The sequence below is a fragment of the Chionomys nivalis genome, chromosome 7, assembly GCF_950005125.1.
Source record: "Chionomys nivalis chromosome 7, mChiNiv1.1, whole genome shotgun sequence".
NCBI classification, from domain to species: domain Eukaryota; kingdom Metazoa; phylum Chordata; class Mammalia; order Rodentia; family Cricetidae; genus Chionomys; species Chionomys nivalis.
Genome location: NC_080092.1, coordinates 81,926,462 through 81,953,364, shown reverse-complemented (window position 1 = coordinate 81,953,364; position 26,903 = coordinate 81,926,462). Strand labels below are relative to the sequence as shown.

General features: G+C 48.8%; 2 protein-coding genes across 2 annotated transcripts; one reads left to right on the top strand and one right to left on the bottom strand.

Moving 5' to 3' along the window:
- Positions 1 to 744: 744 nt before the first annotated feature.
- On the bottom strand, positions 745 to 7,603 carry Cfap97d1 (CFAP97 domain containing 1). Its single transcript, XM_057776748.1, has 5 exons — positions 7,480 to 7,603; positions 6,511 to 6,581; positions 6,139 to 6,257; positions 1,364 to 1,487; positions 745 to 801 (listed from the first exon to the last, which is right to left on the bottom strand). The coding sequence occupies exons 1-5, from the start codon at positions 7,601 to 7,603 to the stop codon at positions 745 to 747; spliced, it is 495 nt and encodes a 164-aa protein (XP_057632731.1).
- Positions 7,604 to 9,643: 2,040 nt separating this feature from the next.
- Dusp3 (dual specificity phosphatase 3) lies at positions 9,644 to 22,789 on the top strand. The gene is made up of 3 exons (XM_057775695.1): positions 9,644 to 9,906; positions 12,657 to 12,883; positions 19,325 to 22,789. Exons 1-3 carry the CDS (start codon positions 9,782 to 9,784, stop codon positions 19,528 to 19,530), a joined length of 558 nt encoding a protein of 185 aa, XP_057631678.1. The 5' UTR covers positions 9,644 to 9,781; the 3' UTR covers positions 19,531 to 22,789.
- Positions 22,790 to 26,903: the final 4,114 nt, after the last annotated feature.

The following is a 26,903-nucleotide window of genomic DNA, read 5'->3' as shown; positions in this document are numbered from 1 at the left end:
AAGCTTTATTGGAACATCGTAAGATGGGGCATGCGGTCAGTCTGGAGTGTTTTGAGATTCTCAGCAGGCAAGAAATCCTGGGTCTTCTCTGTGTCTTTCCCATCGTGAGTAACCTTGTGTCCAGAGCAAGGGTGGGGGGAAGGAATAAGACAAGGAGGAGGCAGAGGAGGAAAGGGGGGTGGATATCAACTGTGGCATTGTTCTTTGGAGAACCTAGGTGTCCACGTCTCTTCCTTCCTTGAAGGCCCAGAGCTCGTTACTAACCGTGTCTAATACGATGCTCAAATAGCAGTGCCTTTTACTAGTCGTGGACCTTAGACCTCGCTTTCAAGCCTAGGTTTCTTGCTAATTTTTTAAAATTTAAAACATTTTAAAAATTATCATCACGTGGGTGGGGCTCATGTGCCACAGCACACATACAGGGGTCATTGGACAGCATTTGTGGAGAGGGTTCTCGCCTTCCACCTTTACGTGGGCTCTGGAGATAGCACTCAGGCCTTCAGGCTCACGCCTTTACCTGCTGAGCCATCTTGCCCTTGCCTGGCAATGTCTTAGTGGCACAGATCACTCCCTTTAGACTCCCATAAAGCCTTAAAGCTGGTGATACAAAAGCACCGTTCCCAGAAAAGTCAGAGCTCTGAGCTCCTCAACGGCTCTCCATCTCCTCCCGAGCTGAGCCCTCGTCGGCCATTCATGGAGCTGTCGGGACTTCGGTAGTGAAGCGCTATTATAAAAATGACATACCTATTCTTCGTGGGAGAGAAGATATCTTGTTGTATTTCTGATATAGCGTCTTGAATTCTTGAAAGGAAAAAAAATCAGAAAGGCTTGTCAACGTGGGCACGCAGGTGTGAGAGTTGAAATTCTAAATCCTAAGAGTGGCTTAGAAAAGGTAGGGAGAAGAGGTTTTTAAAAACACTGCCCATGGCTCCCCTGAGCTTTACTTCATTGCTCACTTGTTGAGGCAAGGTCTCAATACTAAGTAGTCCAGGCTGCTTGTTCTCAACTGAGTCATCCCCCGCCTCAGCCTCTGGACCAAGTCTCCCCATTTTACCTTTGAAGAAGCATTTCTAAATGGGGCCGATTGATCACATATAGGATCACATTGCCCTCTTCCATATTTATACATTCAGCCTTTCGTATGAATTTGGGGTGGGGGCACTGCCCGGTATTTTCTGAAATTGACTCAGTAACTTTATCGCCAAGGTGCCTTTGGTCATTCCCCAGTTTGTAAGCTATGCTTGCCATGTGGGTTTTCCTTTGAGTGACTGATGTCTTTCACATGACCGAGTTGCTTAGTGGTTAGTCTCTACGCTTGAGCACTTCAGGTACACCCGGAACTATGACAAGAGTGGCCACGTGCCTGCCAGTCCACCTCCGATGCCCTGCGGTCATAGTGGGGTTTGCGGTCACCCAGCCTCTTTAGGATGCCCTGGTTTTCCATGGTGATTCTCACTAGCTCTCGGTTCCTTGCTTCTCTGTTTAAGCTGGAAAACACAAAACCAGGGTGGGTGAAGAAGAAAGCATTTCTCAAGTCTGGGACAGTGCGCTCTGGAAAATACATGAAGCATTTGCAGGTGTCTGTCAGGAGCCTCAGCCCCACTGCCTGCAGGGAGATAATGTTGACGCGGGATAGAGCTCAGGTCTCAGTGCCGCGCTAGACTACGCTCCAACTCTCAGTGACTCCCTGTTGCCTAAGACACTTGTTTTCACCGTGGGCCTTGCCCTGAGAGAGTTCACTTCCCTGGCAGCTTTTGATGCTATTTTGAGGCTAGAAAGGGAGGCTGCACCTGGGACGACATTTGAGTAGCGCCATCTGCCCAGTGGCACCCACATGTCACTACTTATCTACTTATTCTGGGGTAGAGAGGCTCCCATCCCATCCATTTATAGAGTGAACTGGAATTGTAGGAGCGCATGGGGGCATTAAAATCTTAAGAGAAACCCAGGGCTCAAGAGTCAGTCTGAGGAAAGGGTGTAGCTCTCTCACTCGGACCCCAGAAAGAAGTCGGCAGCTGATGGTCCCAGTCACCTGTCATCTGAACCGATATGTGGGTCAAGGGACCAGTTGTGAACTGACTATCCTAGGGGCTTCAGAAAAGCTCAGTTCCCTCTGCCGATACTTGAACTGCCGTCTCTTTTTCCTGTTCACCCATTTGTTCACCCAGGTCGGGTCTGACACTTTTGCCTCAGAAGCTGGACTCAACTCTACCGCTCAACCTGACCCTGCTACCCGATTCTTCTGCCCACAGCCCCAACAGCCTCTCCAAGACCTCCGCCTGGGTTATGTCATCAATGCAGAGACAGAGTCCTTATCCATTTCCCAGCTTTGGCCTCTCGGGCCTCTTTAAACTATGTGAATGACTTTAAGTTTTGGTCATCATTATGTATCCTACTCATCATATACATGTGTAAAGAAACATTTACTATATGGGCATGTAATGTGTAATCTATCAAGAGCTAATATAGTAATTAAGATAGGAGTAAAGAACCCCTGTGATTCAAAAACAACGTGGCAACAATAGCTCAGGACTTGTGAATTTGTCATTATTTACCAAATCTGGACGTGTGGAAAGACACACATGTATTCGTCTGTTTCTGGCAAAATGCTCATGACCTCAGGATGCTGTAAACATCTCCCAAGGGTTATAATGTGAAACCAGGATTAGAAACGTGGTTTGTATAAGCAAGGAAGGCGTCCTGTGGATAAGGCATACGTGCCTGGAGTCAAGGTTTGGTTCATCTTCCTTTCCTTGACTTTCAGCTTTGTTTGCGATCTCTGGGTAGACACAGGAATTCTCCCTTCCTCCCTCCCCCCTCTACACATATATGCGACTATTCCCTGGTGTGCACGTCCCTTGTCCTTCTCATGCTGCTTTAGTATGGGTTTTTACAAATGTTACATCTTAGATTCCAAGTGTTTGGGGTTGGGAAATAATGTTCCTCATTTTGTCTATGGTCGGAGACACCTAGCATGTAGTACTCAGTCAAGGGTTTTCGTGGAACTGATTGCTGGAGGGTCATAGCATTGTCTGAGTTATGATGCTAAATCTGAATGTTTGTGGATCTGCCAAACCCATATGCCTGACCACTAACTCTCAAGGTGATATTAAGAGGTGAGGTTTTGGGGATGGGATTAGCTCCCTCATAAAGGAAGTTGGGGGAGAGAACTCCTGTCCCTCTGCCATGAGGGTCCAATGTGAAGATGGCTGTCTTTGCGGAACGCAAGCAGCCCCCACACCAAGGCCAACCCAGAATCCACTGGTGCCTCCCTGTACATCTGGATTCCCCAGCCTCCAGAACTAATAAAGAAACGGTTGCTCTTCAATGCAATGCCCATCAAAATCCCAGCAAAATTCTTCAAAGACCTCAAAAGAATGGTACTCAACTTCATATGGGAAAGCAAAAAACCCAGGATAGCCAAAACAATCCTGTACAATAAAAGAACTTCTGGAGGCATCACAATCCCTGACTTCAAACTCTACTACCGAGCTACAGTACTGAAAACAGCCTTGTATTGGCATATGAACAGACAGGAGGACCAATGGAACCAAATAGAAGATCCGGATATCAATCCACACACCTTCCAATACCTGATCTTTGACAAGGAAGCAAAAAATGTCAAAAAAAAAAAAAAAAAAGAAAACGTATTTAGCAAGTGGTGCTGGCATAACTGGAAATCAACATGTAGAAGAATGAAAATAGACCCATATCCATCACCATGCACAAAACTCAAGTACAAATGGATCAAAGACCTCAACATAAAGTCAGTCACACTGAACCTTGTATAAGAGAAAGTGGGAAGTACACTTGAATGCATTGGCACAGGAGACCACTTCCTAAATATAACCCCAGCAGCATAGACACAGAGAAACAATTAATAAATGGGACCTCCTAAAACTGAAAAGCTTCTGTAAAGCAAAGGACACAGTCAACAAATTGACAGCCTACAGAATGGGAAAAGATCTTCACTAACCCTACATCAGACGGAGGTCTGGATCTCCAAAATATACAAAGAACTCAAGAAATTGGACACCAAAAGAACATATAATCTAATAAAAAATGGAGTACAGACCTAAACAGAGAACTCTCAACAGAGAAATCTAAAATGACTGAAAGACACTTAAGAAAATGTTCAGCATCCTTAATCATCAGAGAAATGCATATCAAAACAGCTCTGAGATTCCATCTTACACCTGTAAGAATGGCCAAGTTCAAAAACACTGATGATAACTTATGCTGCAGAGGTTTTTGGGGGAAAGGGAACACTTCTGCATTGCTGGTGGGAATGCAAGCTTGTACAACCCCTTTGGATGTCAGTGTGGCAATTTCTCAGAAAATTAGGAAACAACCTTCCTCAAGACCCAGTGACACCACTTTTGGGTATATATCCAAAGGATGCTCAATCGTGCCACAAGGACATGTGCTCAACTATGTTCATAGCAGCTTTGCTTGTCATAGCCAGAACCTGGAAACAACCTAAGTGCCCCTCGACCGAAGAATAAGGAAAATGTGGTACATTTACACAATGGAGTACTACACAGCAGAAAAAAAATGACAGCTTGAATTTTGCAGGAAAATGGATGGAGCTAGAAAACATTGTTTTGAGTGAGGTAACCCAGACACAGAAAAACAATTGTCACATGTACTCACTCATAGGTGGTTTTTAAACATAAAGCAAAGAAAGCCAGCCTACAAACCACAATCCCAGAGAACTTAGACAATGCCACGGACCGGCTCAGGGCAGCCACTCAGACCGTGGGAGAAACAGGGTCCTGGTAACAGGAAGGCACAAGTTCGGCGAATGACAGACAGACACAACACACAAGAGAGCGGTTGGAATCTGCTGCGATTTTACTGAATTCACGTTTTCATTATATAGTATTCAAAGAACAAATCAGAAGGTCATGTGTCATTGGCTGGCACAGTATGAGAGCTTCTTTTAGTCACATCAGCGATATTTAAGAAAAGTATATTATCAGGAACAGGTGTTAGACATAAAGCATCCTTAGAAGAGGAAATCTTGTCCTTGGGATGTAAACCTCAGGCAAGTGGTTTCATCTTATGAATAGAAAGTTTCTGTCTCATTATCGCTATCATGGCCCTTCCTCTTCCTAACCCTTTATTTCATCTAGTGACCAAATAGACCTAATCAGTTCTCTGCACCTGTTGAACTATACTTTTTAGTACCTTCTTATGCAGCAAACACTATGGGGGTTGGGATTTAGCAAGCCTATCCATAAAGTTCAAAGTATAATATAACAGTCTTTGTCCATCAACATTAACTCATCTATTCCCTTGCTCATCATACATCCCGTGTATGACAAGGGTTCTGCTGTAGTCTTATACATTCCCATACTGTGCTTCCTTATCCCAGAGCTGTTCTTGAAGAGAATGATCCTTGTCTTGTATATATAAAGACTATCATTATTATGAAAGAATTTGTGCAAAGCTCATATTCCATATAGCCAGCTACTCGAGAAACCCGTCTATGCCTCAGCGGTGGCTAATACGGGGCCATCTGCCATTGACCTCCAAAAGCCTAGTCCCATAGGACACGTAGCTCCCGTCCAGCATAATGACATATGTCATGTCACACAGACGACACTGGAGTTGGTGTGGCAAGACAACAATACAGACACTAAGAGAGACTTACGTAGATCTAATCTACATGGGAGTAGAAAGTAGAAAAGACAAGATCTCCTGAGTAAATTAGGAGCATGGGGACCTTGGGGGAGGGTTGAAGGGGGGAGAGGAGAGGCAGGGAGGTGAGCAGAGAAAAATGTAGAGCTCAATAAATATCAATTAAAAAAATTGTTGCTCACTGCCTTGCACCTGAACCACCACGACACGTGGGCATTCTGCAAAGGTATGCAAGTGTGTGCTTGGGACAGGCTCTGAAGAGAGCTAGGGGAACTCTCTTAAATGACAGCAAAGGTGGGATTTAACACCCTGCTTGGGAAGCTGTCAATCTTGGTAGTTTTGTCTCTTGCTTCTCTCCATAATGTCCTTTGAGTGATTCTCTCTCACTCAAACCCAAAGGGAAGGTTGGCTTTCCTGAGAATGAAATGGAGAGAGAGAGAGAGAGAGAGAGAGAGAGAGAGAGAGAGAGAGAGAGAGAGAGAGAGAGAACACTACCTTTTTGAAAGATACTCATTCCAGCAGTCCACCTTGGCAGGGCCGCGATGGGCGTTGGCAATTTTCTGGCATAGTTGTTTATTTTCATATTCAATTTTGTCGATTCTCTTTTGTTCACCCTGGCAAGAAACCCCACCATGGTGACATCACCACTGTGCTGCCTCCACACAGTGGCTTGCAGCACCTTCCTCTGGGACTTTGAGAAAAAGGGGGCACACCGAGAGCCCTGGTGGAGCCCAGGACAGAGCTTAGGGAGACTACTCATGAATATCAGGGGAGGAATGTTAATGACTTTAGTTTGGTGGATGTTTAGAAGGCACTGGGGAATTGGGTCTCTTTAGAACAAAGACTTAAAAAAATGCAGTAAAATACCTGGAGTTTGCTCAGTTTTAGAATGTGATGTGTGTGCGCCATTGGCGGTCTGGTATCAACAGTCGGCTTCACTGGAGGACAAAGAGCATCGTTAGAGCGTGGCTTTGGAAAACCACCAGGCCACGCGACCCCAACGACTGAACATTCCGCTTTTGAATCCTGACAGCAACTTCAGTGAGACTTAATTTTCCCATCTGACATCTCTGGAGAATTTGAACTGAGATGGCTGAGCAGTCAGGGCTAGTAAATCCGTAAAGAGCAGGTGGGGAAGCCGTTCAGTCAGTAAGAGTGCCAGGGGCTCAGTGCACCAGGGACCCTGGGGCTGACACCCCGCCTGTCTAAACCAAAGTAGTGTAACCTCAGCATTCCAGGGGTGGGGGCAGGACCACCAGGAGCTCAAGGTCATCCTTGACTCTCAGCCAGTGAGCTCCCGGCCAACCTTGGCTACAGGAATCTACCTCAAAAATTCATCGAGATAAAATTCCTTTCAGTCCAATGAGATGGCGTCTTTTCCATACCTTCCCAACATTACTAGATGGTCTATTGGGCACTGCACTCACGTTCTCTAACTTTGGCTCTAAAGTACTTAAAAAAAGATTCTTTCGGGGCTGGAGCGATGGCTCAGGGGTTAAGAGCATTGCCTGTTCTACCAAAGGCCCTGAGTTCAATTCCCAGCAACCACACGGTGGCTCACAACCATCTGTAATGAGGTCTGGTGCCCTCTTTTGGACTGCAGGCATACAGACAGACAGAATATTGTTTACATAATAAATAAATATTCTTTAAAAAATGATTCTTTCCAGCACACGGACGCTCAGGTAGAAGATAAAGTCTGTCCCTGATTACAATGTCCTCTTGGCCAAACTCAGGCAGATAAGGCCAGGGCTGGTGAAGTCTCCTGTCACTACCTCTATGATGGGTCCTTCTAGAATCTCCAAGAGCGGTGCCCAGCCCCAACTGCCCTCATACCTATTTGTACTCTATTCTTGTGCAATACGTAATGGCCAAAGTCCAGTTTCTTCCTGAAGGTTGTACTTTGCCTGTGATTAGAGACGATAACAGGGTAGGCCAGGTAATCCAGGGAATTGTTCATCTTTTCTTCCTAGTCTCACTTTAGAAATGAGATACCTTGACTCCTCTGTGAGGCACTTAGCTGTCCCTGTGATAGGGTGTCACAGTTACTCAGTTATGACATCAGGGACAAGTCTCAATGGAGGAATAGGAGAAGAACATGCCTGGCTGTCTCTGGGCACCTAATTTTTTTTTTTTTAATTTTGAGTTGAGATAAAATTTCTATATGTTGATGGGGTGTGGAATGATCCGGTACTTACATGCCCTGTGTTATGACTGGACTAGGGTAAGTAGCACCTCTCTCTCCCCTAAGCATTTACAGGTCTGTGCTGGGCTTTCGGTTTTGTGCTAAGTCAGGCCATGTCAAGATGAAGGAAAGCAGGCTTTGTAGCTCCCCACCTGCCTGGAAAGTTGATGTTTCAAGCCTAGAGGGGGAGAAAACCTCTGGTGGATGTGGAGGTCCCTGGCTAGCACAGGCAGGCACCCAGGAAGGCAGGAATTCCAGCCCTCATCGGTGCCCTTTGAGCTATGTTTCCCTGAAGCTGTGAGTCTATAAGCTTTCCTGGGGAATGAAACATTTACGATCTGTGTCCGTGTAACGGGTGCTGTGGCAAATGTTTGTAATCCTAGCACTCTGAGAAGTGAGGGTAGGAGGATCAAATTCAGAGTTATCCTTGGTTATACAGAAAATTCAAAGCCAGCCTGGGCTATGTGAGACCCTGTCTCAAAAACTTAAGTATGAAATAAAAGACAACAAAAAACATAAGAAAAACCTTAGTAAGTGTCAGAGTCGGACTCAGAGTGTGGATTCCTGGATTCCAGACACTGTATTTACCGCTTTGGAGTTAAGGACTCTGCCGTTTACCATGGCAACTGAGAACCGCTTTGAAGTAAGCTTCCGAGCCCTTTGCCCTCAGTGGAAACCCAAGAGAGGATCAGCTACTGACACCACGTGGATCACAGTGAGTTAGCAGCTGCTCCAGCAAGATCTGTCAAGGAGGGTGTGGAGAACGATTTACCTCCACACCAGCACAGGGTGCACTAGCTCAGGGCGCAGACCCAGTGAGCTCCCACAACATTCAGAGATTTTAAGCGGTTCTGGTCCCGCTTTGTCTGTTTATACAGGGAACTAAAGTAGGGCTTTATGCGTGCTCGGTACCTTTTAACAGCCCAGGAACCTCCTCGGCCCCTTGAATGCTTCTGGAATCTTTCCAGCAATCCTTACAAGTTAGGTATTGCATATTCTTTACTTCAGTGCTCGGGACAGAAGCATTTAGGATTTCATATTATTTTAATATATATAATGAGGTATTTAGGGAATGAATCCAAGTCTAAACAGGAAACTCATTAATGTTTCACACATAAACCTATCCTGAATATAATTTTGTACAGTAATTTTTCGTGCACCTGTGTTTTGACTGGCATCCGTCACAGGTCAGGTGTGAGAATTTTCCACTTGCATCGTGTTTACACTCTAAAAAAGTTAAAGACTTCGGTTCTCTAAAATCATAGCAGCTCAAACTATTATTGTGACGCTGTACCCCCCACTCCTCCCCCCTCCCTTTTACTAGCCAGCTAAAGATTAAGCAGTCCTCCAGGGTCAGAGGCCAAACCTGGCGACCTATAGCCCCAGTTTTAAAAACTCAATGCTGCTTTGTAACGAACACGGAAGAAGTGTCCCCAGCGTTGGGCTCTTCCTTGTGACCTTGGGTAAGGAATCAGGGGGGTGGGCGGGGTTCAGCAGGAGTGTGTTGGGAAGATGTGTTCTCACGAGTCTGTTTGAGGTGAGGGAATGGATGCCAACAATGCTGGTCTGCAGCCAGAAGGGTTCACAGCAAACCCCAGGGGTCCCCGTTATCCCGAAAGAGCTACACCAGGTGTACCCCAGGCGCCCTGAGGCGGGTTCAGTAAGGGAAGGGCCTGCGCTCCCCTGCGTTAGCCAGGGAGATAGAGGACCGGCGACACGGGAGTGACGACATCTCGGTCAGGGACACGCTCCAGGGTCCTACGGCGCGTGGGTCGGTCGCGCGTGTCCTCTGCGCAGCGCAGAACCACGCGGCACGGCGCCCGCAGCTTCCTGCACCCGGCGGGCCCGCCTCCGGGGCGGGACGGGGCGGTTTTATTAGGCAGCCCCGCCCCACTGACCCGGCTTCTCCCCCTGGCTCGCTCCTGCCCCGGCGTGCAGGGCCCCGCCGCCGCCATGTCCGGCTCGTTCGAGCTCTCGGTGCAAGATCTCAACGACCTGCTCTCAGACGGCAGCGGCTGCTACAGCCTCCCGACCCAGCCCTGCAACGAGGTCATCCCGAGGGTCTACGTGGGCAACGCGTGAGTCTCCGGGAGGGCTGACTATGCAGCCGCTCCCCGGGCGCCCCGCCCACTCGGGGGCTGGAGTGGGGTCCAAGGGCGTGGATGGGGGCGGGGGAAGCCTGGGCGCGGTCGCCGACCTGCGAGCTAGAGCGAAGGCTGGGAACCGGGCTGGAGCAGACACCCACTCCCCGTGCGTGAAGCCGAGGAGCTGGACCCCGCATGCCCTGAGACCCGAATGTGCCCGGGCCCTGCCCTCGGCCACCGCCCGCCCTGGCTTTGGCTTAGGCGGGGTCGAGGCTACCACGTTCTCTTAACAGGTGGCAGGGCTGTCTCTTGGCCGCGCGTCATGTGACAGCTGCCTAGTTCTGCAGTGAGGTCACCGTGGAATGTCTGCCTTCGTTGCCATGGCAACGGGATGACGTTACAATCCGGGTGTGGAGCTTTTCCTGTCCGCGTCAGGAAATCAAAATACCCTAAAAGAGGAAGTAGCTGAGCCACGACTTTTCTGGGTTCTCCAGATAGGGTTTGACTTAGATGGGATATGTTAAACTCCATAGAAGACCTGAGCCATCTGAAAATTCCTTCTAATCGTACCGCCAGGACGTGTGTATATTATTGATCTCTTATGCGTCCTTTAAAAAATTTTATATTTTAGTCATGCTGTTATGAGTGAGGATTTCTCAGCAGTGGGAGAGAATCATTGTTAACACCGAAAGAAAGGCTGGCGTAACCCATGTTGGGGGAAGGCCCACACTGAATTTTCACGCGTGAAGGCCCGTTTATCAAAGAAGCGCTATGGGTCCATTTCAAGGACTGCCCTTCAAAATTGCTAAGCAAGCTTTCCTCTCATTTTCACACAGTAGGAGGGATGGCCAGAGGCGGTTGAAGGGTGGGGAGGACTTTTCAGTGTCTTCCGTGTGTGTTTCTTGTCCTGAACCTAGGACCTGCTGGTTAACCTACAGTGGAACCAGAGGGGGTTCACATGGCAGGTCCCAGACTCTTGGGGACAGGTTGCATGCTTTGTATCACTCATTTACTTATGGTACACCTACTGTGTGTTACACACCACGTGATGGTCATTCACTAGTAAATGGTGGTGATAGTTTATCGATAGCATAGCTGTGCAGTCTTGCTCAGTGTTCTGAGGTGCAGCGGCCAAACAGACTCCCAGGGTCAGTCTTGAGGCTCAGTCACTGCAAAGTCCTAGGGAGCCCCTCCTACCCCTCCCTACCCCAGCTACCCAAGTTGCCAGGGGTCTTGACAGTCTCAGGAGCCTGCTTCCTGGGGGACACTTTGTTGCAATTGTCTGTAGTGACTTCTCTAGGCCGGCAGTAGTCGTAGCGGCAGACGTGGTGGCTGCCGTGGAACACACATTCTTTGCCCTCTATGCAAATATGACCTTGATGTTGGGGGGTGCCCGTGCTCAGCTGTGAGGATCAACTGAGTTCCTAGAGCCCTGCATTGGGCTTCCTCCTCTCTTCTCCGTGATCCCCCCCCCCCCAGCTCCTGGATCAAAGAGCTTCAGCCAGAGCCTGTCAGGGCAGCGAGGGAGTCAGTGTTTAGCTGCATTTCCTATCTCGGCTTTATAGGTGGTGGTGGTGTGAGGGGCAGAGGGAGGTAGGAGGCAGAGCCTGGCTGGATGTCTGGAGAAGGCTTGCCTCTCAGCTCTGACTCAGCAGCCCATGTGAGCATCCATCGGTCCTGTCCTGCAGAGTTTTAGCTCCATTCACTGGGAACAGTGCTGTCCTCTCTTTCCGGCTGCCATAACAGGCAGACAGGAGCCTGCGGGAGACATTGCTTTGTAAAAGTGTAAGTTCCTGTTTAAAGTAGGACATTGTGAGAGGAAGTGAAGGACCTGGTTGACCATTACGTCAAGATACCTTCTAACGCCCATCCTGGAAGTGGGTGGGTACTTGCTCCTTTAAGTGCTAAGACGGTCCAGGGAACCCCAGATGTTGCTAAGAGCATATGGCGGGATGGATCCTTCAGGGTGCCTGACCTGTGCCAGTTTCATTCTTCATTCAGTCACCAAACATTTATTCAGTGCCATGCATCAGGCACTGTAGCAGGTACGGAGGGGACAGACCACTCAAGGAACTCACAGACAGAAGCTCTGAACAGATAAGCATGACCCTGCCATGGGATATAACCCCCTCTCCCAGAGTCAAGCTCTGTCAACAGAACAGCCTCCTTTAACACCCAGGGCTACCCCAAGTTGGCACCATTAGCCCCATTTTGCAGAAAGGAAAACCGAGGCACAGAAAGGTTAAGTGGCTTGCTTAAGGTTGCCTGTCTGGTAAATAACAGGGCTGGAGGTAGACCCAGGCACTCTGACTCCAGAGTCTATATTTCTTTTGTTTTGTTGTTTGAACCTGGGCTGGCATCAATCTCATGATCCGTCCCCACGGTCTCCTGAGTACAGGATCACAGGCATGTGCTACCGTGCCTGACTCGATAGCTTCTCTGTGCCACCATCACAGCATAGGAACTGTGATGGCGCACACTGGAAGGAGCTGGGGACATCCCACAGAAGTGATGCCTACATGGAGGTAGCGGAGGAAACAGCGTGGCACAGAACCACAATTCTATTTGGGGAAGCTGCTGGTAACTGGATATGGCTGGGGTGACGGGAGAGGACATGAGATGGGGCAGGAGGAGCCACGGGGGACAGCGAGGACCGTCTCTTGCTTTGCCTAAAGGCTCAGGTTCTTCTTCATCTTCTTCCTGCGGGGCTGCCTCTTCATTTTCTGCCACTGCCTCCCATCCAGGTCTGTAGCTCAGGACATCTCCCAGCTGCAAAAATTGGGCATCACGCACGTCCTGAATGCCGCCGAGGGCAGGTCCTTCATGCACGTCAACACCAATGCCAACTTTTACAGTGATTCCGGCATCACCTACTTGGGCATCAAGGCCAATGATACGCAGGAGTTCAACCTCAGCGCCTACTTTGAAAGGGCTGCAGACTTCATCGACCAGGCCTTGGCTTACAAGAATGGTAAGGGACCTACAGCCAGGACCCATGGGAGGTGGCTTTGACATGGGCTGGCCTAGAGAGCGGACCTCAGCAGGTCTCCCTTTGGCCAGTCTGTCGTTTCCTGCCCCCCTGTGGTGATGACTTTAAGGCTCTCTTTGCCTGGCAGCTCTGGTGGCCCCTCTTGACACAAGCAGATCAACTCTTACACACAGTGGCAGTGCGCGGGTCCTGCCTTTAGTTTGATTTGGGCAGAGGGTGGTTTCTGACCACCTAACCCTTACCCCAGATGCAAACACCTGTGATAATGACAAGGGCTTACTAATGTCCAGCATGGAAAGTCGAACCATGGGGCTGGTCGATTCGGTAGCTCAACAGATCCGGCCACCGCAGCTTATATTACACTTATATGACCATGACCAGAATAACAGAGAGAGCAGCTCTATGCTGTCAGGGGATTTCGGTCTGTGAGGAGCCGGCCCTATGTGCATGGACAAAATGTCAGGACAGTGGAAGTGTGTGAGAGAGGAGGCCCTTTACCTCACGGCAGACAGGACACAGGCAGAGGCAGAGTGGGAAAGCGGTTGAAGGTCAGCTGTACCCTTCACACGCAAGCCCTCGGAGATCTGCTTCCTCCTAGGAGTCCCAACTTGAGACAGTTTCCAAAAACGTTCCAAAATAGTGCCACCAACTAGGGATTTACATGTTCCATGTGTGAGTTTATAGGGACCATTGCATAGAGTTTATGTATTCTGTAGACAAAGGATAATATTCCAGACATACACAGTGCAGCAATGAGGCTTCAGTGCCTCTTTCCTTTTAGTTTAGTGTGCCCATTTATGTATGTGCATGTGTGTGTGCATGCATGTGCATGGGTGCACGCATGTGCATGTGTATACAAGTGCTTGCACATGTGTATGTCTTCGTGTGTGTGCATGTGTGTGCGTATGTGTGCATGCATGTGTATACATGTGTGCACATGTGTGTATGGTGTGTATGTGTTTGTGCATGTGTATGTCTATGTGTATACATGTGCATGTGTATGTGCATGCATATGGGTGCATGCATGTGTATACATGTGCACGCATGTGTGTGTGCATGTGTTTGTGCGTGTGTGTGTTTCTGTGTGTGTACATGGGCACATGTTTGCAGGTGGAAGCCAGAGGTTGATGCTGAACACTTCTTCAATCAGTTTTCCACCTTAGAGACAGGTTCTCTCCCTGATCCTGAAGCTCACTGATTTATCTAGGCTGCTGGCCAGAGAGCTCCAGGGATGCGCTTTTCTTTACTTCCCTAAGCCTGGGACTACATGGTGCTGTGCCGGGCTTTTATGTGGGTGCTTAGGGATCTGAGCTTAGGCATTCTGGTTTGAACAGCACAAAGACTAGGCTGTATCCCCAGCCTGTGTCTTTCCTTTTAAGATTAGCGGACTATTCCCCAGAATTCCAGTGGGGCTTCCCTACCCTTTTAGTGACTAGACACTCATGAGTGGCTGCCTTACCAGAGGAATGCGTGGCCATGATGGGTGGAGGGCCACAGCCTGGAGATCCCAGGTTAAGGCTTCCTGTCACTTGGTCTCTGCAGCTGCAGACAGAAAGCAGGGCTGAAGGAGGGGATGCCTGGTGATCAGACAAGACATCGGAATGATGAGAAGTCCTAAGAGGACACAGGGCAGAGGTCAGCAGAGCAGACAAGCTCTCTGGGTTCTTCCCATCACGTCTCCCTCATCTGTAGGGAAGAGGTGACCCACTACAGATGTGATTGGACATATTCGTGTGACATAGATGCTTCCTGGTCCAGCAGCTTTCCTGTCCAAGTGATTCTCAAAGAGAGCTCCCTGCCCACTGGATGTTCAGTTCATATTCCGGACTTGCAGAAGTTCTGTTGACTGGGAAAACTTCGGACGTTAAGGCCAGGGCCTTATGGTCCCTGATGGTCCCTGTCACACCAACCCCAGCTGTTCTACGCTCCTCACTCTGGATAGATGGAGAACGTGGCCTGGTCAGTTAGGGGAGTGGTCATTGCCATTCTCACATGGCAGCAGTTAGGCATACATTCAGGGGACTCTGGAACATTCTGCCTTTATTTCTCTTTCTAGACAACAGGGAACGTCCACTAACTTGTTCTGACCTCTTGCTTTCGTATAAGCAGACTGAATCTTAGGCCTGAAATTTTTCTGCCTATTTCTTCCCATCCTCTGGCAAACGCTACCCCATACCTTACCACTGGGCATCCTCTCTTTTATGAAGCCATCCCAGGCTGGTGGGTGAAACCAGGGGACCGGTGTGTCCCTGGTCTGGCTCCAGCACTCGATGTAACAATGGGTATGGTCTGCATTCCCTGTAGGTAACTTCTGACCAAGCAGAACATGGGCTTTGGAGCCTTGTAGATAGACTACTAAAATGGAATGGATATTAACCTCCAACCATTGCAGGACTCTGAGGAACAGGAATCCATTGCTGAGAAAGCCAGGAGTTTGAGGCTGGGAAGGTATTTCAGCAGGAAAAACACTTGGTGCCCAACCATGAAGACCAGCGTTTGGATTTCCAGAACACACATTAAGTCTGGGTGGTGTGGTTGACTGTTCAAAATCTCAGCACTCAGGAGGCAGATCCTCAGAGCACACTGGTTAGCCAGACTAGCAAAGCACGAAGCTCTGGGCTCTGTGAGAGATCCTGACTCAATTTATAAGAGAGAGAATAAATCGCTGAAGAAGACACACAATGCCAGCCTTGAGCCTCCACCTGCACACACATACGTACACTTGAACACATATACACACTCACACATATGCGAACAGGCATACACACTCAGGCATATCACACACATAGAGCAGTGTGCACACTAGAGCTCACAGGGAAGCGTGAAGAAGCACAGACACGCAGGCATGTGTGCCAGGGTGTGGGGAAGGAGCCTGGGTTTGTGTAGAAGAAGGAACAGTTACTTGCTTCTGAGAGGATCCAAAGAGGCTGTGTGGAGGTGGTAGTGTGTGGGCTGGGCCTGGAATATGGAACATGGTAGATTCTGTGCCCTGGTTATATCTGAGCATGCTCCCAGCAGGAAGTAGGCAGTGGTTGCCCTGCAAAGGGTCCCACTGTCAAGTGGAACCAGGACAAGCCACAGAGGACTTTAGGTATTAATGGGGGGAGAGAAAGCCAGGAAAGTGGGGGGACTCCTGACATAGCAGGAGCTAGGGAAATAGAGGAGCATTTGGCGGTAAGGATGATGGGTGCAGAAGAGATGCTGTTAATTCTAGGTCTGCAGTTTCCTTCAAAATAAAGCTGGTGAGGAGGTGTAGGTGGTGGCCGTTCACTCAGCAACAGAGGATGCCTGGGGATGCTGGGAATGGCAGAGCATCCAAAACCTAGCCCCACAACCCTTGCTTTGGAAGAATGCACCCTTCAGGAGAACAGATCTGTATGTGGCTAGCAGAGTGACAGGTGCCTGGGGCCCCTGGGGAACTCCCAATACTGCTGATGTTTATTGAGTGCTCTTGCGTGCCAGGCACTAGTCTGAGGCTTTGTCTCCGTCTCTGTTTTGTTTTGTTTTTGAGACAGAGTCTTGCTATGTACCCTGACAATCTTGGAGCTCACCCCCATGGGTGGGGGTAGCAGTAGGCCTCATAAGCCACACTTCAGGAACTCGATTCCACCCTGCAAATGACGATAGGTCAGAACGGTGTTTCTGGAAGATTTTCCAGCTTCCGGGTGGAGTGTGGATTGGCAATGAACGGTGAGGGATGAGGGCGAGCTCCGTTTGTAGGAAGAGAGGTGGAAGGGAGGCAGGAGCGAGAGATGGTAAGGATGTGAATTAAGTACTTTGTGGGGACCGGTGACTAAAGAGAGAAGCTGGCTTTTGCCCCTCCTGGGGGCAGGCTCCCTTAAACGTGATGGGACTTTGACCCCTCCTTCCCTCCCTTCTTCCCTCCCTCCCTATCTCCCTACCTCCCTTTTTCCGCATCATTGCTTTTGGTTCTCTGAGGAATTCTGAGTTTACATTTTGCTGGTGATGAAGGAATGAGACAGAAACAGAAGACTTGAGTGTGGCCATGGGAATGGCTTGTGGTCTTCAGGGCACAGGCAGGAAAGGGTGTGTGCTGTAGGCTGAGGACAAGGTGAAATGCAGGGGAGAGGAGAGGACAGATCGGGGGAGCCACAGAGGGATGTGTGTGTTGTTTGTATTTGTACTGGAAATCCATTATTTTTTAAAAAAAAAAATGCTTATTTTTCTGTGTCTGTGTGTGCCTGCATGAGTTTACCTGCACCACGTGTGTGGGGGCTCTCAGAGGTCAGGAGAGGGCATCTGATCCCCTGGAACTGGAGTTAGAGGTGGTTGTGAGCCAGCTGACCGATGTGTTTCCTGGGAACCACACCCAGGACCTGTGCGGGAGCAGGAAGTGCTGTGACTGCTGAGCCATCTCTCCAGTCCTGAAATCCATTCTTTTAAAATGTGCTTTGCAGAGATAGAGTTGGCATTCCGGAAAGAGTACACACGTGTTTAATGTGACAGTCATTAAAATTTTGCCGTAAGCGAAGCTGTAAAGCCGCCACTACCACCGAGACAGGGAATGTGTCCGTCACCCCCACGTTTTTCATGTCCCTGGGGAGCGTCTCCTGTCCTTCCACCTTCCATTCTCCAGCCCTTCTTGTTCTGCTTTCTGTCACCGGAGACCAGTGCATTTCGCAGACTTTTATGTCAACAGAGCCACACAGCGTGCGCTCTTCTGCGGTCTGGTCTCTCTCTGAATGTTTGAGTTTCATCTATGCTATTCTGTACACCTGTAGTGCCTTCTTTTTTAAAGTCTGTATTTATTTGTATGTGTGTATTTGCCACGTGCGCAGGTACCAATGGGAGCCAGAAGAAGTCATGGACTCCCTTGGAACTGGAGTTAGAAGTGACTATGAGCTGCCTAATAAGGGTGTTGGGAACCAAACTTGGATCTGGAACAAGTGCTTTTAACTGCTGAGCCATTTTGCCCTGTGCCCTTCTTACTTTCTTGACAAGTGTTACGTTGTATGGACACACGTAGCATGTCTTGTTTATCTGCTTGTGTGCATTGCTTCGTTCTAAAGCAGAGTAATGCTCTATTACCCGAGCTGGCCTCAGACTTGCCATCCTCTTGCCTCAGCCTCCTCCTGAGGGCTAGGATTGCAGGCATGTCACACCATAGCTAGTTTCATGTTTTGCTCTTGACTGAAAAATAAAATTTTATAGAGAAGTCTGGTGTCACAAAGTGTGCAGTTCAGCAATGACAGACACCCATGTACCAACCCCCAGATGAAGGAACAAAACAGGCAACCCTGCAGAAAATCCACTCCATGCCCCTTCCCATCTCAGTGCCCACCCATGCCCTGGTCACCGCTGTTTGGGCTTCTAAGAGCGCGGGTTAGTTGGGCTCCTTGGAGTTCTGTGGAATCATACTACATATTTTTGTGCTTCATACATGTTCTTTCTGGTAAGTTGCATATTACTCTATTTTTTTTTACATTTATTTAGTGAGTGTGTGTGTGTGTGTGCGCGCGCACGCATGTGCGTGTGTGCACACATGCCGCAGTGTATGGGTAGACATCAGAGTTCAGTGTGCCAGGGTCACTTTCTTTTCCCCAGTCATGTGTGTCTCAGGGATTGAACTTAGATCACCAGGCTTGGCAGCAAATGCCTTTACCTACTGAGCCATCTCCCATTCTTTTTCTTTTTGAGCCAGGGTCTCATTCTGTAGCCTAAACCGGCTTTGAACTTCCAGTGACTCTCTTGCCTCAACCTCTTGAAGTGTTGGGGTTACAGAGAGGTACCACCACATCTGGCTAGTTCCTTAATTTTTTGTTATCTATCACATATGTTTATGTATACATACATACATACACACACACACACACACACACACATATATGGAGGTGAAGGGATGACTGTACTGGCCATGTGTGTGGAAGTCAGAGAACAACTTCTAGAAAGTTCTTTCTACCATATGGATCCCAGGGTTTGAACTCAAGTCATTAGCTTGACATCAAGCCCCTCTACTCACTGAGCCCTCTTACCGACTCTACCTAGGTCATTAATTCTTTTTTAAAAGACTCTTATTATTTACCCAGTCTACTGTTGATAGTCTTGGGAATTTCCACCTGGGGTCCGCTACGAGTAGACTCCTAAGACATAGAAGACACCCTGAAGTGCTGCCGGGCAGCAGGGAGCACAGGTGTTCACCTTGAGCACATGTTACCAGTTTTCCATGGTGTGTGCGTTGGGGTGAGGGCTCTTCAGAGCCTGCCTCCCCTGGTGACAGAGAAGAGCCCTGGCTGCCTCACGCCTGTCCATGATCAACCTTGGGCCTTTCATTCTTACTATTTTAACCATGCAGGGTGAGACACAGTGATGTGGCGATATGCTCTCTACTGTTGTCTGGAAGACTTTCGGCGTCACAGTGAGTCTGGGCTTCCCCAGTTGTCACATCTCTCCTGTTTCTTGCAGGCCGGGTGCTTGTCCACTGCCGTGAGGGGTACAGCCGCTCCCCAACACTCGTCATCGCCTACCTCATGTTGCGGCAGAAGATGGATGTCAGGTCTGCTCTGAGCGTCGTGAGGCAGAATCGTGAGATTGGCCCCAATGACGGTTTCCTGGCCCAACTCTGCCAGCTCAATGACAGACTAACCAAGGAGGGCAAGGTGAAACTCTAGGGTGCCCGCAGCCGCCTTCTGCGGAGGTCTGACTAGGAGACCCTGACAACCATGCTTAGGAAACACAGTGTACCCTGCTCCCATCTGTCTGTCCCATTGCGGCCCTGGGCTTGCTGAGGAGGCTGTTCTTGCTCCTTGGCTGTCCTTCCCTGCCGTTTATGTCCCTCCCCTGAGGTGGTGGCTCAGGGAGGAAGCCTGTGGCGTAGATACATCTCAGTGACCCAGGGCAGGAGGCCTATGAGGATGTAAGGCCTGAGCCACTCACAGGCACTTCTCGTGACCCTCTCCCGCACCTGGGTTCCCCGGAGTGGTCTAGCATGGTGACCCTGGAAATGATCTATGCAAACACAGGTTCTGCTCTCCCCACGTCTGTCACTGGTCCTCACAGCCCGACACATCCTCTTAGGCAGAGGCGTAAGATGAAGCAGGGTAGTGGTAGGTTCCTAGTGGCTGGCTTTCCACAAAGAGGCTGTGTTTTAATTATCTCCTGAGAATTAAAGATACTCTACAGGGGCCCTTGGGTAGGCAAATCCGGTTTCCCTGGAGGGCTCTCCCAATTCTTCGGAATGTTTAAAGTGTGCCTCTTTGGGGGATCTTCCGTTCCTTATCTGCTGCTTTGGTGTCTTCTCTGTGGATGGCACTGTCCCTTTTCCTCGGGCAGGGTTCTATTTCTCTTCTTTAGAATGCAGAGTGTCGAGGCCCAGCTTATTAAAAAAAAAAAAAAAAGAAAACAACCCCACCATTTGGAGAATTGCAAGGGTTTTATCCTGAATTATAGTGTGGGTGAGCCTAAGCTGTCATACTAACTGCTTTTCATCCTGGTTTCTATTCTAAGAATAGAAGGAGGAAGTTGGCCAATTACAGCTCGTGTTCGTGGGTGTGTGCATGGTTGTAAAGTGGGGAGGGGACAGAAGGGAAATGGAGGGTCCCTGTGCTCACCCTTGCCCATTTATGGGTAGTTCTGATGGAGTGGCCCTCTGGACACAAACAAGCCTCGATGTCCTTTACTGGTGAGCGAGCAAACAAAGAAATGACCCTTTAAAGGACTTCTTTCCAGGGCTGGTTTGGAAATGTGCTAGACCTCATGTGTGTACACACTTGCCAGAGTGAGCGCAGTCTTCTTGGGTTCTATGTTCTTGTTATGCTGTGTGTATCCAGGGTCACACACAGCAGAGTGGTGGCATTCAGCCACCACCTCAGCACCTAGCACACGGGCATCTCATAAAAGCCTGTTTTTCTGAATACCTAGAGCTGTCTGAGTGCCCAGTGTATATAGAGCGTTGTTGTTGTGGGGCACCCGGATCCCAGCAGCCTTTATGCCTGCCTGTAGGATGTCTTGCCGGAGTTTGCAAAGAAATCTTACTTGGAGGGAAAGACATATCAGGAACTTTTGTTGAATGTTTTTAATTCAGCTTTAAATTGAGAACTCAGCAGCGTTGACAGGGAAGGTCAGGGATATGCCTTTTTCAGAGCTGCTGAGGAGCCTGGAGAAGAAGGTGCATCTTGGGGCCTCCCTCCCATCAACCACAGGGACAGAGCTGTGCAGCCTGGATGGTCATTGTCCCCTATCCTGTGTGACCACAGCAGCCCTGGACACATGGGACGGGTCCTCTTTTCTCCAGAATGAAATGGCAGTAGCCGAACTGTGTACCACCCTCCATAGTTTCCAAGTGGCTTTCTTGCTTGATCTGATTTGCATTTCATAATAATCCTGTGAAGTTGACAGCACTTATCCGTGTGTTGTTATGAGAGAAAACAAACAAAAGAAACAAACAAAAAACTACCCTCGATAGCAAGGCATGGTAGCATGAGTCTACAGCCCCAGTTCATGGGAGTCAGAGGCAGGAGGATCACTGCAAGTTCAAGGCCAGTATGGTCTCCACGTTGAGACTCCAGGCTACAATAGCAAGATCCTATTTTTTTAAAAAAAAAATTAGGTTTATTAAAGGGCGCCTAGCTCTTTAAAGCTGAGTGGAAGCGGTTTCACTGCTGCCTAAGGAAGCTGGGCTGTTCTTGGCTTTAATGAGACCAGCTCCCAGCAATGTCCAACTGCCCCGCACTTCTTTGAGCCATCCCCAGAGAAAGAAAAAAAAAAAAGTTCCCTATCAGGTAGGACAGAGCTTCTCTTCGTCCAGGTGACACATGGAGACCTGTGAGGATGAACTCTGCTCCTGGAAGAGGCTGGACTCCCCTCCTGCCTCATCTGGGTGATGACCTCACAGGACACCCAAGGCTGTTTACTCACTAACGCCTTCTGGAGGCGTTATTTTGTGGGAAAATAAAGAAAAGGGGCCTTTGGGAGATTCCCGTCTTGCCTTTGGGGTTATTTGCTGAAAATTCAGGGTTTCTTGGCTGGCTTTACCCCGCGTTCAGAAGATTAACTCCTACTTCAGGTAGAATTGCCGTGTATTGCCAAAGAGCTGCCATTTGTACTTCCGTGAGTGGTGGCCGTTCCTGGATGGTGTTCTATCCCTGGAATAAAGAATTCAGGATGCCCCTTCCTCTTCCCCATACCTGATCACTTTCTTTGACTCATAAAAATCTAGGTTAAAGTTAAAATGTAAAATGGTTCCCTTCTCAATCTTCAAGTATGCCGGCTGCCTTTCCAGAGGCAGGCTGTTTCCCCCACCTATTATTTCTGTTACCTCGAGGGCACAGACCAACCCCTACCAAATGAGGGACCTCTTCTGTCCCACACTAAAGCTCTCTGGGGCTCCAATGCGGGAGGTTGTTTTAAGAATCCAGAGGTGGCCTATAGCACACACCCTCGGGGAAATGAGCATGAGTAACAATGTGTGGCCAGCAGGCGGCGCTGTAGAGAAGGTTGGTTCCTTTCCAGCCACAAGCTCACTGAAGATGCTTGTAGTAAGTATTAAGATGCTCAATGTTTTAATCAAAATAAGCAATGATCTTAAATATGAAGATACGAGCTTTCCTCACAGAACATTTTCCTTTTCTTAAAAGTGGCATCATATGGTCTTCCCAGATCAGGATTCTATCCTGATCGTAAACAGAGGGAGTCTCAGGGTACAGAGACCGTTGGTGAATGTTTAGCTTGTGGGGCTCTTGCCTCCTCCCCCTGTTAGGGTAACTCGTAAAAGAGTGATTTTCTAGACAGAAAAGGTTCAGGGGAAAGGGGATGGTGGAAGGCAAAGCCCTGGGTTCAATTCCTGCCATGGGGGTAAAAGGGAAAGTTTAATGTCTACTGTATCACCAGTGTTAACACTCTATAAAATTGTAACCAAAATAAATGTCTTAACCGTACAAAGCAGTCTGTTTTGTGTGTGTTTCCTTTTATAGGTTTGGGTTATTTATGTTTGCTTTTTTCTGACTTCTGTGGTGTGTGCTGTTGTTGTTTTTGAGGTAGCCCAACCTGGCCTCAAACTCCATCTGTAGCCAAGGCTGGCCTTGAACTCCGGATTCCCTGTCCCCTGCCTCCAGGTGCTAGGATTAAGACACATGCCACCATACTGGTACAGCCTTTTTCTAAATTTAAAAAATAACCACTTAGGGGACTTGGAGAGATGGCTCCAGTTAAGAGTTCATACTTCTCTTGTATAGGACCTGAGTTTGGTTCCCAGCACCCATGTTGGGTGACTCACTAACCACTTACAGGTCCAGAAGATCTGGCACCTCTGGCCTCCACAGGCACCGAACACATACACACAAACAGATGTACAAATAATTAAAAATAAAATACTTTTTAAACACCTACAATTTAGCCGTTGGAGGTACCCACCTGGTAAGCTGGCATACTGTGTGAGTCCAGCTCAGGGTGTTCTGGTGACCATGAGACCTACAGAGACAGAACTCAGTGTGTGCTAGGAGTTGGGCTGGGAGGAAAGGATGAGTAGGGGCAACACAGGGAACTTGGGCAATGAAAATTCTCTGTAGGACACGAATGAAAGATTCATGCCTGTCACTGTACCCATATGCGGGATAACTCCAGGGAATTATGTTGAGCGAAAAAAGGCAGCGCCCTGCATTGGTTGCATCTGCGTAGCATTTTTTAATTGAGAAACGATGGGAAATGCGGTTAGGTCAGTGTTTGCCGTGAGTAGGATCTGGAAGGGGGAGGGTGAAGGAGGCAAGTGGACATCTTTGTGGAAGAGACGGAGCTGGCTGAGGTGGCATGTACCTGCAACCTCAACGCCTGGGAGGTGGATCTGGAGATTAAGGTTAGCCTCAGCTAGCCTATGGTACTGAGACACTCTTTCAAAAAGTGAATAAATAAATAAATAATAAAGGACATCAGGGCAGGTCCTTGGGGCCACAGAGCTGTTCTTCATCTTAATTGTGATGGTGAATAGGCAAATCTTGTGTTAAAATTGCATAGAAGGAAGAACATGGGTAGGGAGGGGCTGGAGAACTGGCTCAGTGGTTAAGAGCACTGTCTGCTCTACCAAAGGTCCTGAGTTCAATTCTCAGCAACCACATGGTGGCTCACAACCATCTGTAATGAGATCTGATGCCCACCTCTGGCCTGCAGGCACACATGCGGATAGATCACGCATACATAGAATAATCCAAACTCGTTTTAAAAGCTAATACATGAGCGTGTGCCACAAGTGGGTACACGTGTGAGTGAGCAATGGTAAATCAGGGAGTCTGGAAGACCCGTGCGCTGTGTGTTCTGGTCGTGACGCTGTACTGACACCTTTGTTGAGCTGTTGCCATGGAGGGAAACTCGGTAGAGAAGACATAAAATCTCTCAGAATTAGTTCAACCTACAATGATCTTAAAATTCCCAAGAGTAATTAAAAAACTATCCAGGTGTGGCGGTGCGCCCCTTTACCTACAGCCCTTGGAGAGCTGAAACGGCACCATGAACTTGAAGGTAGCCTGGGTTATACAGCAAGGCCATCTCAAAAACAAAACAAACAAACGAACAAACAAAACCTCAAACAGACTAGACAGCAAACCCATGACAGCACACAAGAACGTTTACAGCAGTCTTGCTGAGAACAAGAGGTCAGAAATACCCTTTGATCCTATTACTGCGGAGGCAGAGGCAGAGGCAGAGGCAGGAGGATCTCTGAGTTTGAGGCCAGCCTGGTCTACAGAGCGACATCCAAGACATCCAGGGCTACACAGAGAAACCCAGTCTTGAAAAACAAACAAAAAGAAGAAGAAAGACCCTTAACTACAGTCGACAGGGATCTGTGGAGACCTGAGGTTTGACTCCAAGGCTATTACTTAACCTTGATAAACTTTTTTTGTGTGTTGAGTAAATACACTCATCACTGACTTAACCTCAAATGAGTAAACAGAAGGCAGGCACCACAGCAGGTTCCCAGAGTCTTCCTGAGCATGGCAGGGCTACCTGTTGGCAGAGGAATGGCCATTAAGGAACTCAGAGTCTCTGTATACACCCTTTCTCCTGTTAACACCACTTTAATCCCGAGCTTGGTCACTCTGGCCACTTGGGTTCTCCTTTTATGTCCAGCAGGTGGCGGAAGTGTTCCAAGCACAGGTTGCATCTCTATTAAGGTGGCCATGGTCATCTCCCACCAGCAGGTGGTGCTGTGAGAACCATTCTGCAGGCTCACAGAAACACACACGCCCGCCCAGGAACTGCCCCCTCCCAGTCTGGAACAACAGGCTGGCTCTCTGGCCCAGACAGGGTTAACAGTCCACATTCCAGAGCAGGGGAAAGGGGACTGGAGGTCACAGACAAAAGGAGGGGGCAGCTTCTAACAACACCACAGCTCTGGTGGGAGAGATAGATCACCCCCCAACAATGGCCACAGCTGTTTTTGTCTGCCCCGAAGGAAACTGACTTAGGAAGCAGGTATCAGAGAGGGCCCTTCCTGAGGGGCCTTCTGTCTGCCTTGTAAACCTGTCAAAGCAGCTACATTGATGTGTGGTTGACGGAAGATGAAAAGGAGGACACAGGCGCTTGGCCACAGATGGACAGGCCACTCACAAGTCGAGGCAGGTGGCAGAGCCCTGCAGAAGCTGTGCAGGTGGGAATTCGTTGCAGTTAGCATACCAAGGCAAGGTGGACCATAGCCGCCTTCCCAGCCTTCCTCCAGGGCTGGGCCATCCTCCGACAATCTATCTCAGTGCAGGCTTCCGCCGGGCCGGGCTGTTTTTTTGCACCTCAGGTGTGAATCTTCCTGCTCATACCCGTCCTTCCCCTGGCATGGCCCTTTTGCTACTGCAGGCTGCGCCGGCAGCTCCTTTGGATTTCTTTGTGCCTAGACCAGTGGTTCTCAACCTGTGGGTTGTGACCGCATGGGGGTTGTTGAATGACCCTTTCACAGAGGTCATCAACCCTAAGACCATGGGAAATATCAGATAGTTCCATTATGATCCAGAACAGTAGCAAAATTACAGTTATGAAGTAGCAATGAAAACAATTTTATGGCTGGGGGGGGTGTCACCACAACATGAGGAACTGTATTAAAGGGCCATAGCACTAGGAAGGTTGAGAATCAGTGGCCTACATGGACCTGAGGTGACTTTCTGAAACCCACCTGTTATATGTGTCCCTTGGATTTTTCATCTGAGACTCAGAGCTGTCTATGAAAACGTAATGAGAGGCCGGAGAGATGCCTTGGTGAGTAAGAGTGCATGGTGTTCAAGCACGAAGACCTGAGTTCGAATCCCTGCCACCCATGTGGAAACCTGGCCATCTGTACTTGTAACCCCAGGACTGTGGGGGTGGCGGGGCAGAGGCAGGTGGGTCATGGGAGCTCACTAGCCTGCTAGCCAGCCTTAACCTAAATGTCTCAGGAAGAGATCCTGTCTCAGGAGATAACTTGGAGAGAGAGACAGAGGAGGACACACCTCCTCTGGTCTTTGCATGCTCATACATGTATACTCGCACACATGTATCACACGCACGCATACATGAAAAATATCATAAGCTGAGAAATGGTGGGGGAATATCACAAATAAACACACTAGCCTTGGCTTTTGCCAAGAGATGGGATTCTGTGTTGCCTGCCCCAGGCCTGACCCGGGAAGAAACTGCTTCTGACACACCAGCCTATAAGCAACATTGAGTTCCCTGGCTAAGAGTCTTCTGTAATGGACCCCAGGTCAAGGGCAGAAGATATTTCCTCATTGTGCGCCATCTCCAAGAGCCATAGTGACCTGTTCCCAGAATACCACCTCCTCGCCAGTGGCTGTGAACTCTCTACTTCTCCCCTGGTTTTGAAGAGAAAGTCCAGAGACTTCTCTGCTCAGAATCGTTAGTGCTGAGCCCTATGGAGGCCAATGGGATTGCCTTTAAAGCATCCCTGTGGTGTGCATAGCACAGCAAGCATGAGAGACCCTAGGTTAGATTCCCCAGAATCCCCCCAAATGAAAAAGGCAACCTTTGCTTCTGGGTGGAGAGTGGGGTGCAATCAAACACCTTTAATTAA

Bases quoted from the DNA above. Each gene is read 5' to 3' on its own strand.
- Cfap97d1 (XM_057776748.1), bottom strand. From the start codon at position 7,603: ATGAACAATTCCCTGGATTACCTGGCCTACCCTGTTATCGTCTCTAAT. The intron at 6,582-7,479 runs GTATGAGGGCAG...TTTGTCCTCCAG, and splicing joins CAAGAATAGAGTACAAATAG to TGAAGCCGACTGTTGATACC. The intron at 1,488-6,138 runs GTAGTGTTCTCT...TGTGTTTTCCAG, and splicing joins AATGAGTATCTTTCAAAAAG to CTTAAACAGAGAAGCAAGGA.
- Dusp3 (XM_057775695.1), top strand. From the start codon at position 9,782: ATGTCCGGCTCGTTCGAGCTCTCGGTGCAAGATCTCAACGACCTGCTC. The intron at 9,907-12,656 runs GTGAGTCTCCGG...CCTCCCATCCAG, and splicing joins AGGGTCTACGTGGGCAACGC to GTCTGTAGCTCAGGACATCT. The intron at 12,884-19,324 runs GTAAGGGACCTA...TGTTTCTTGCAG, and splicing joins GGCCTTGGCTTACAAGAATG to GCCGGGTGCTTGTCCACTGC.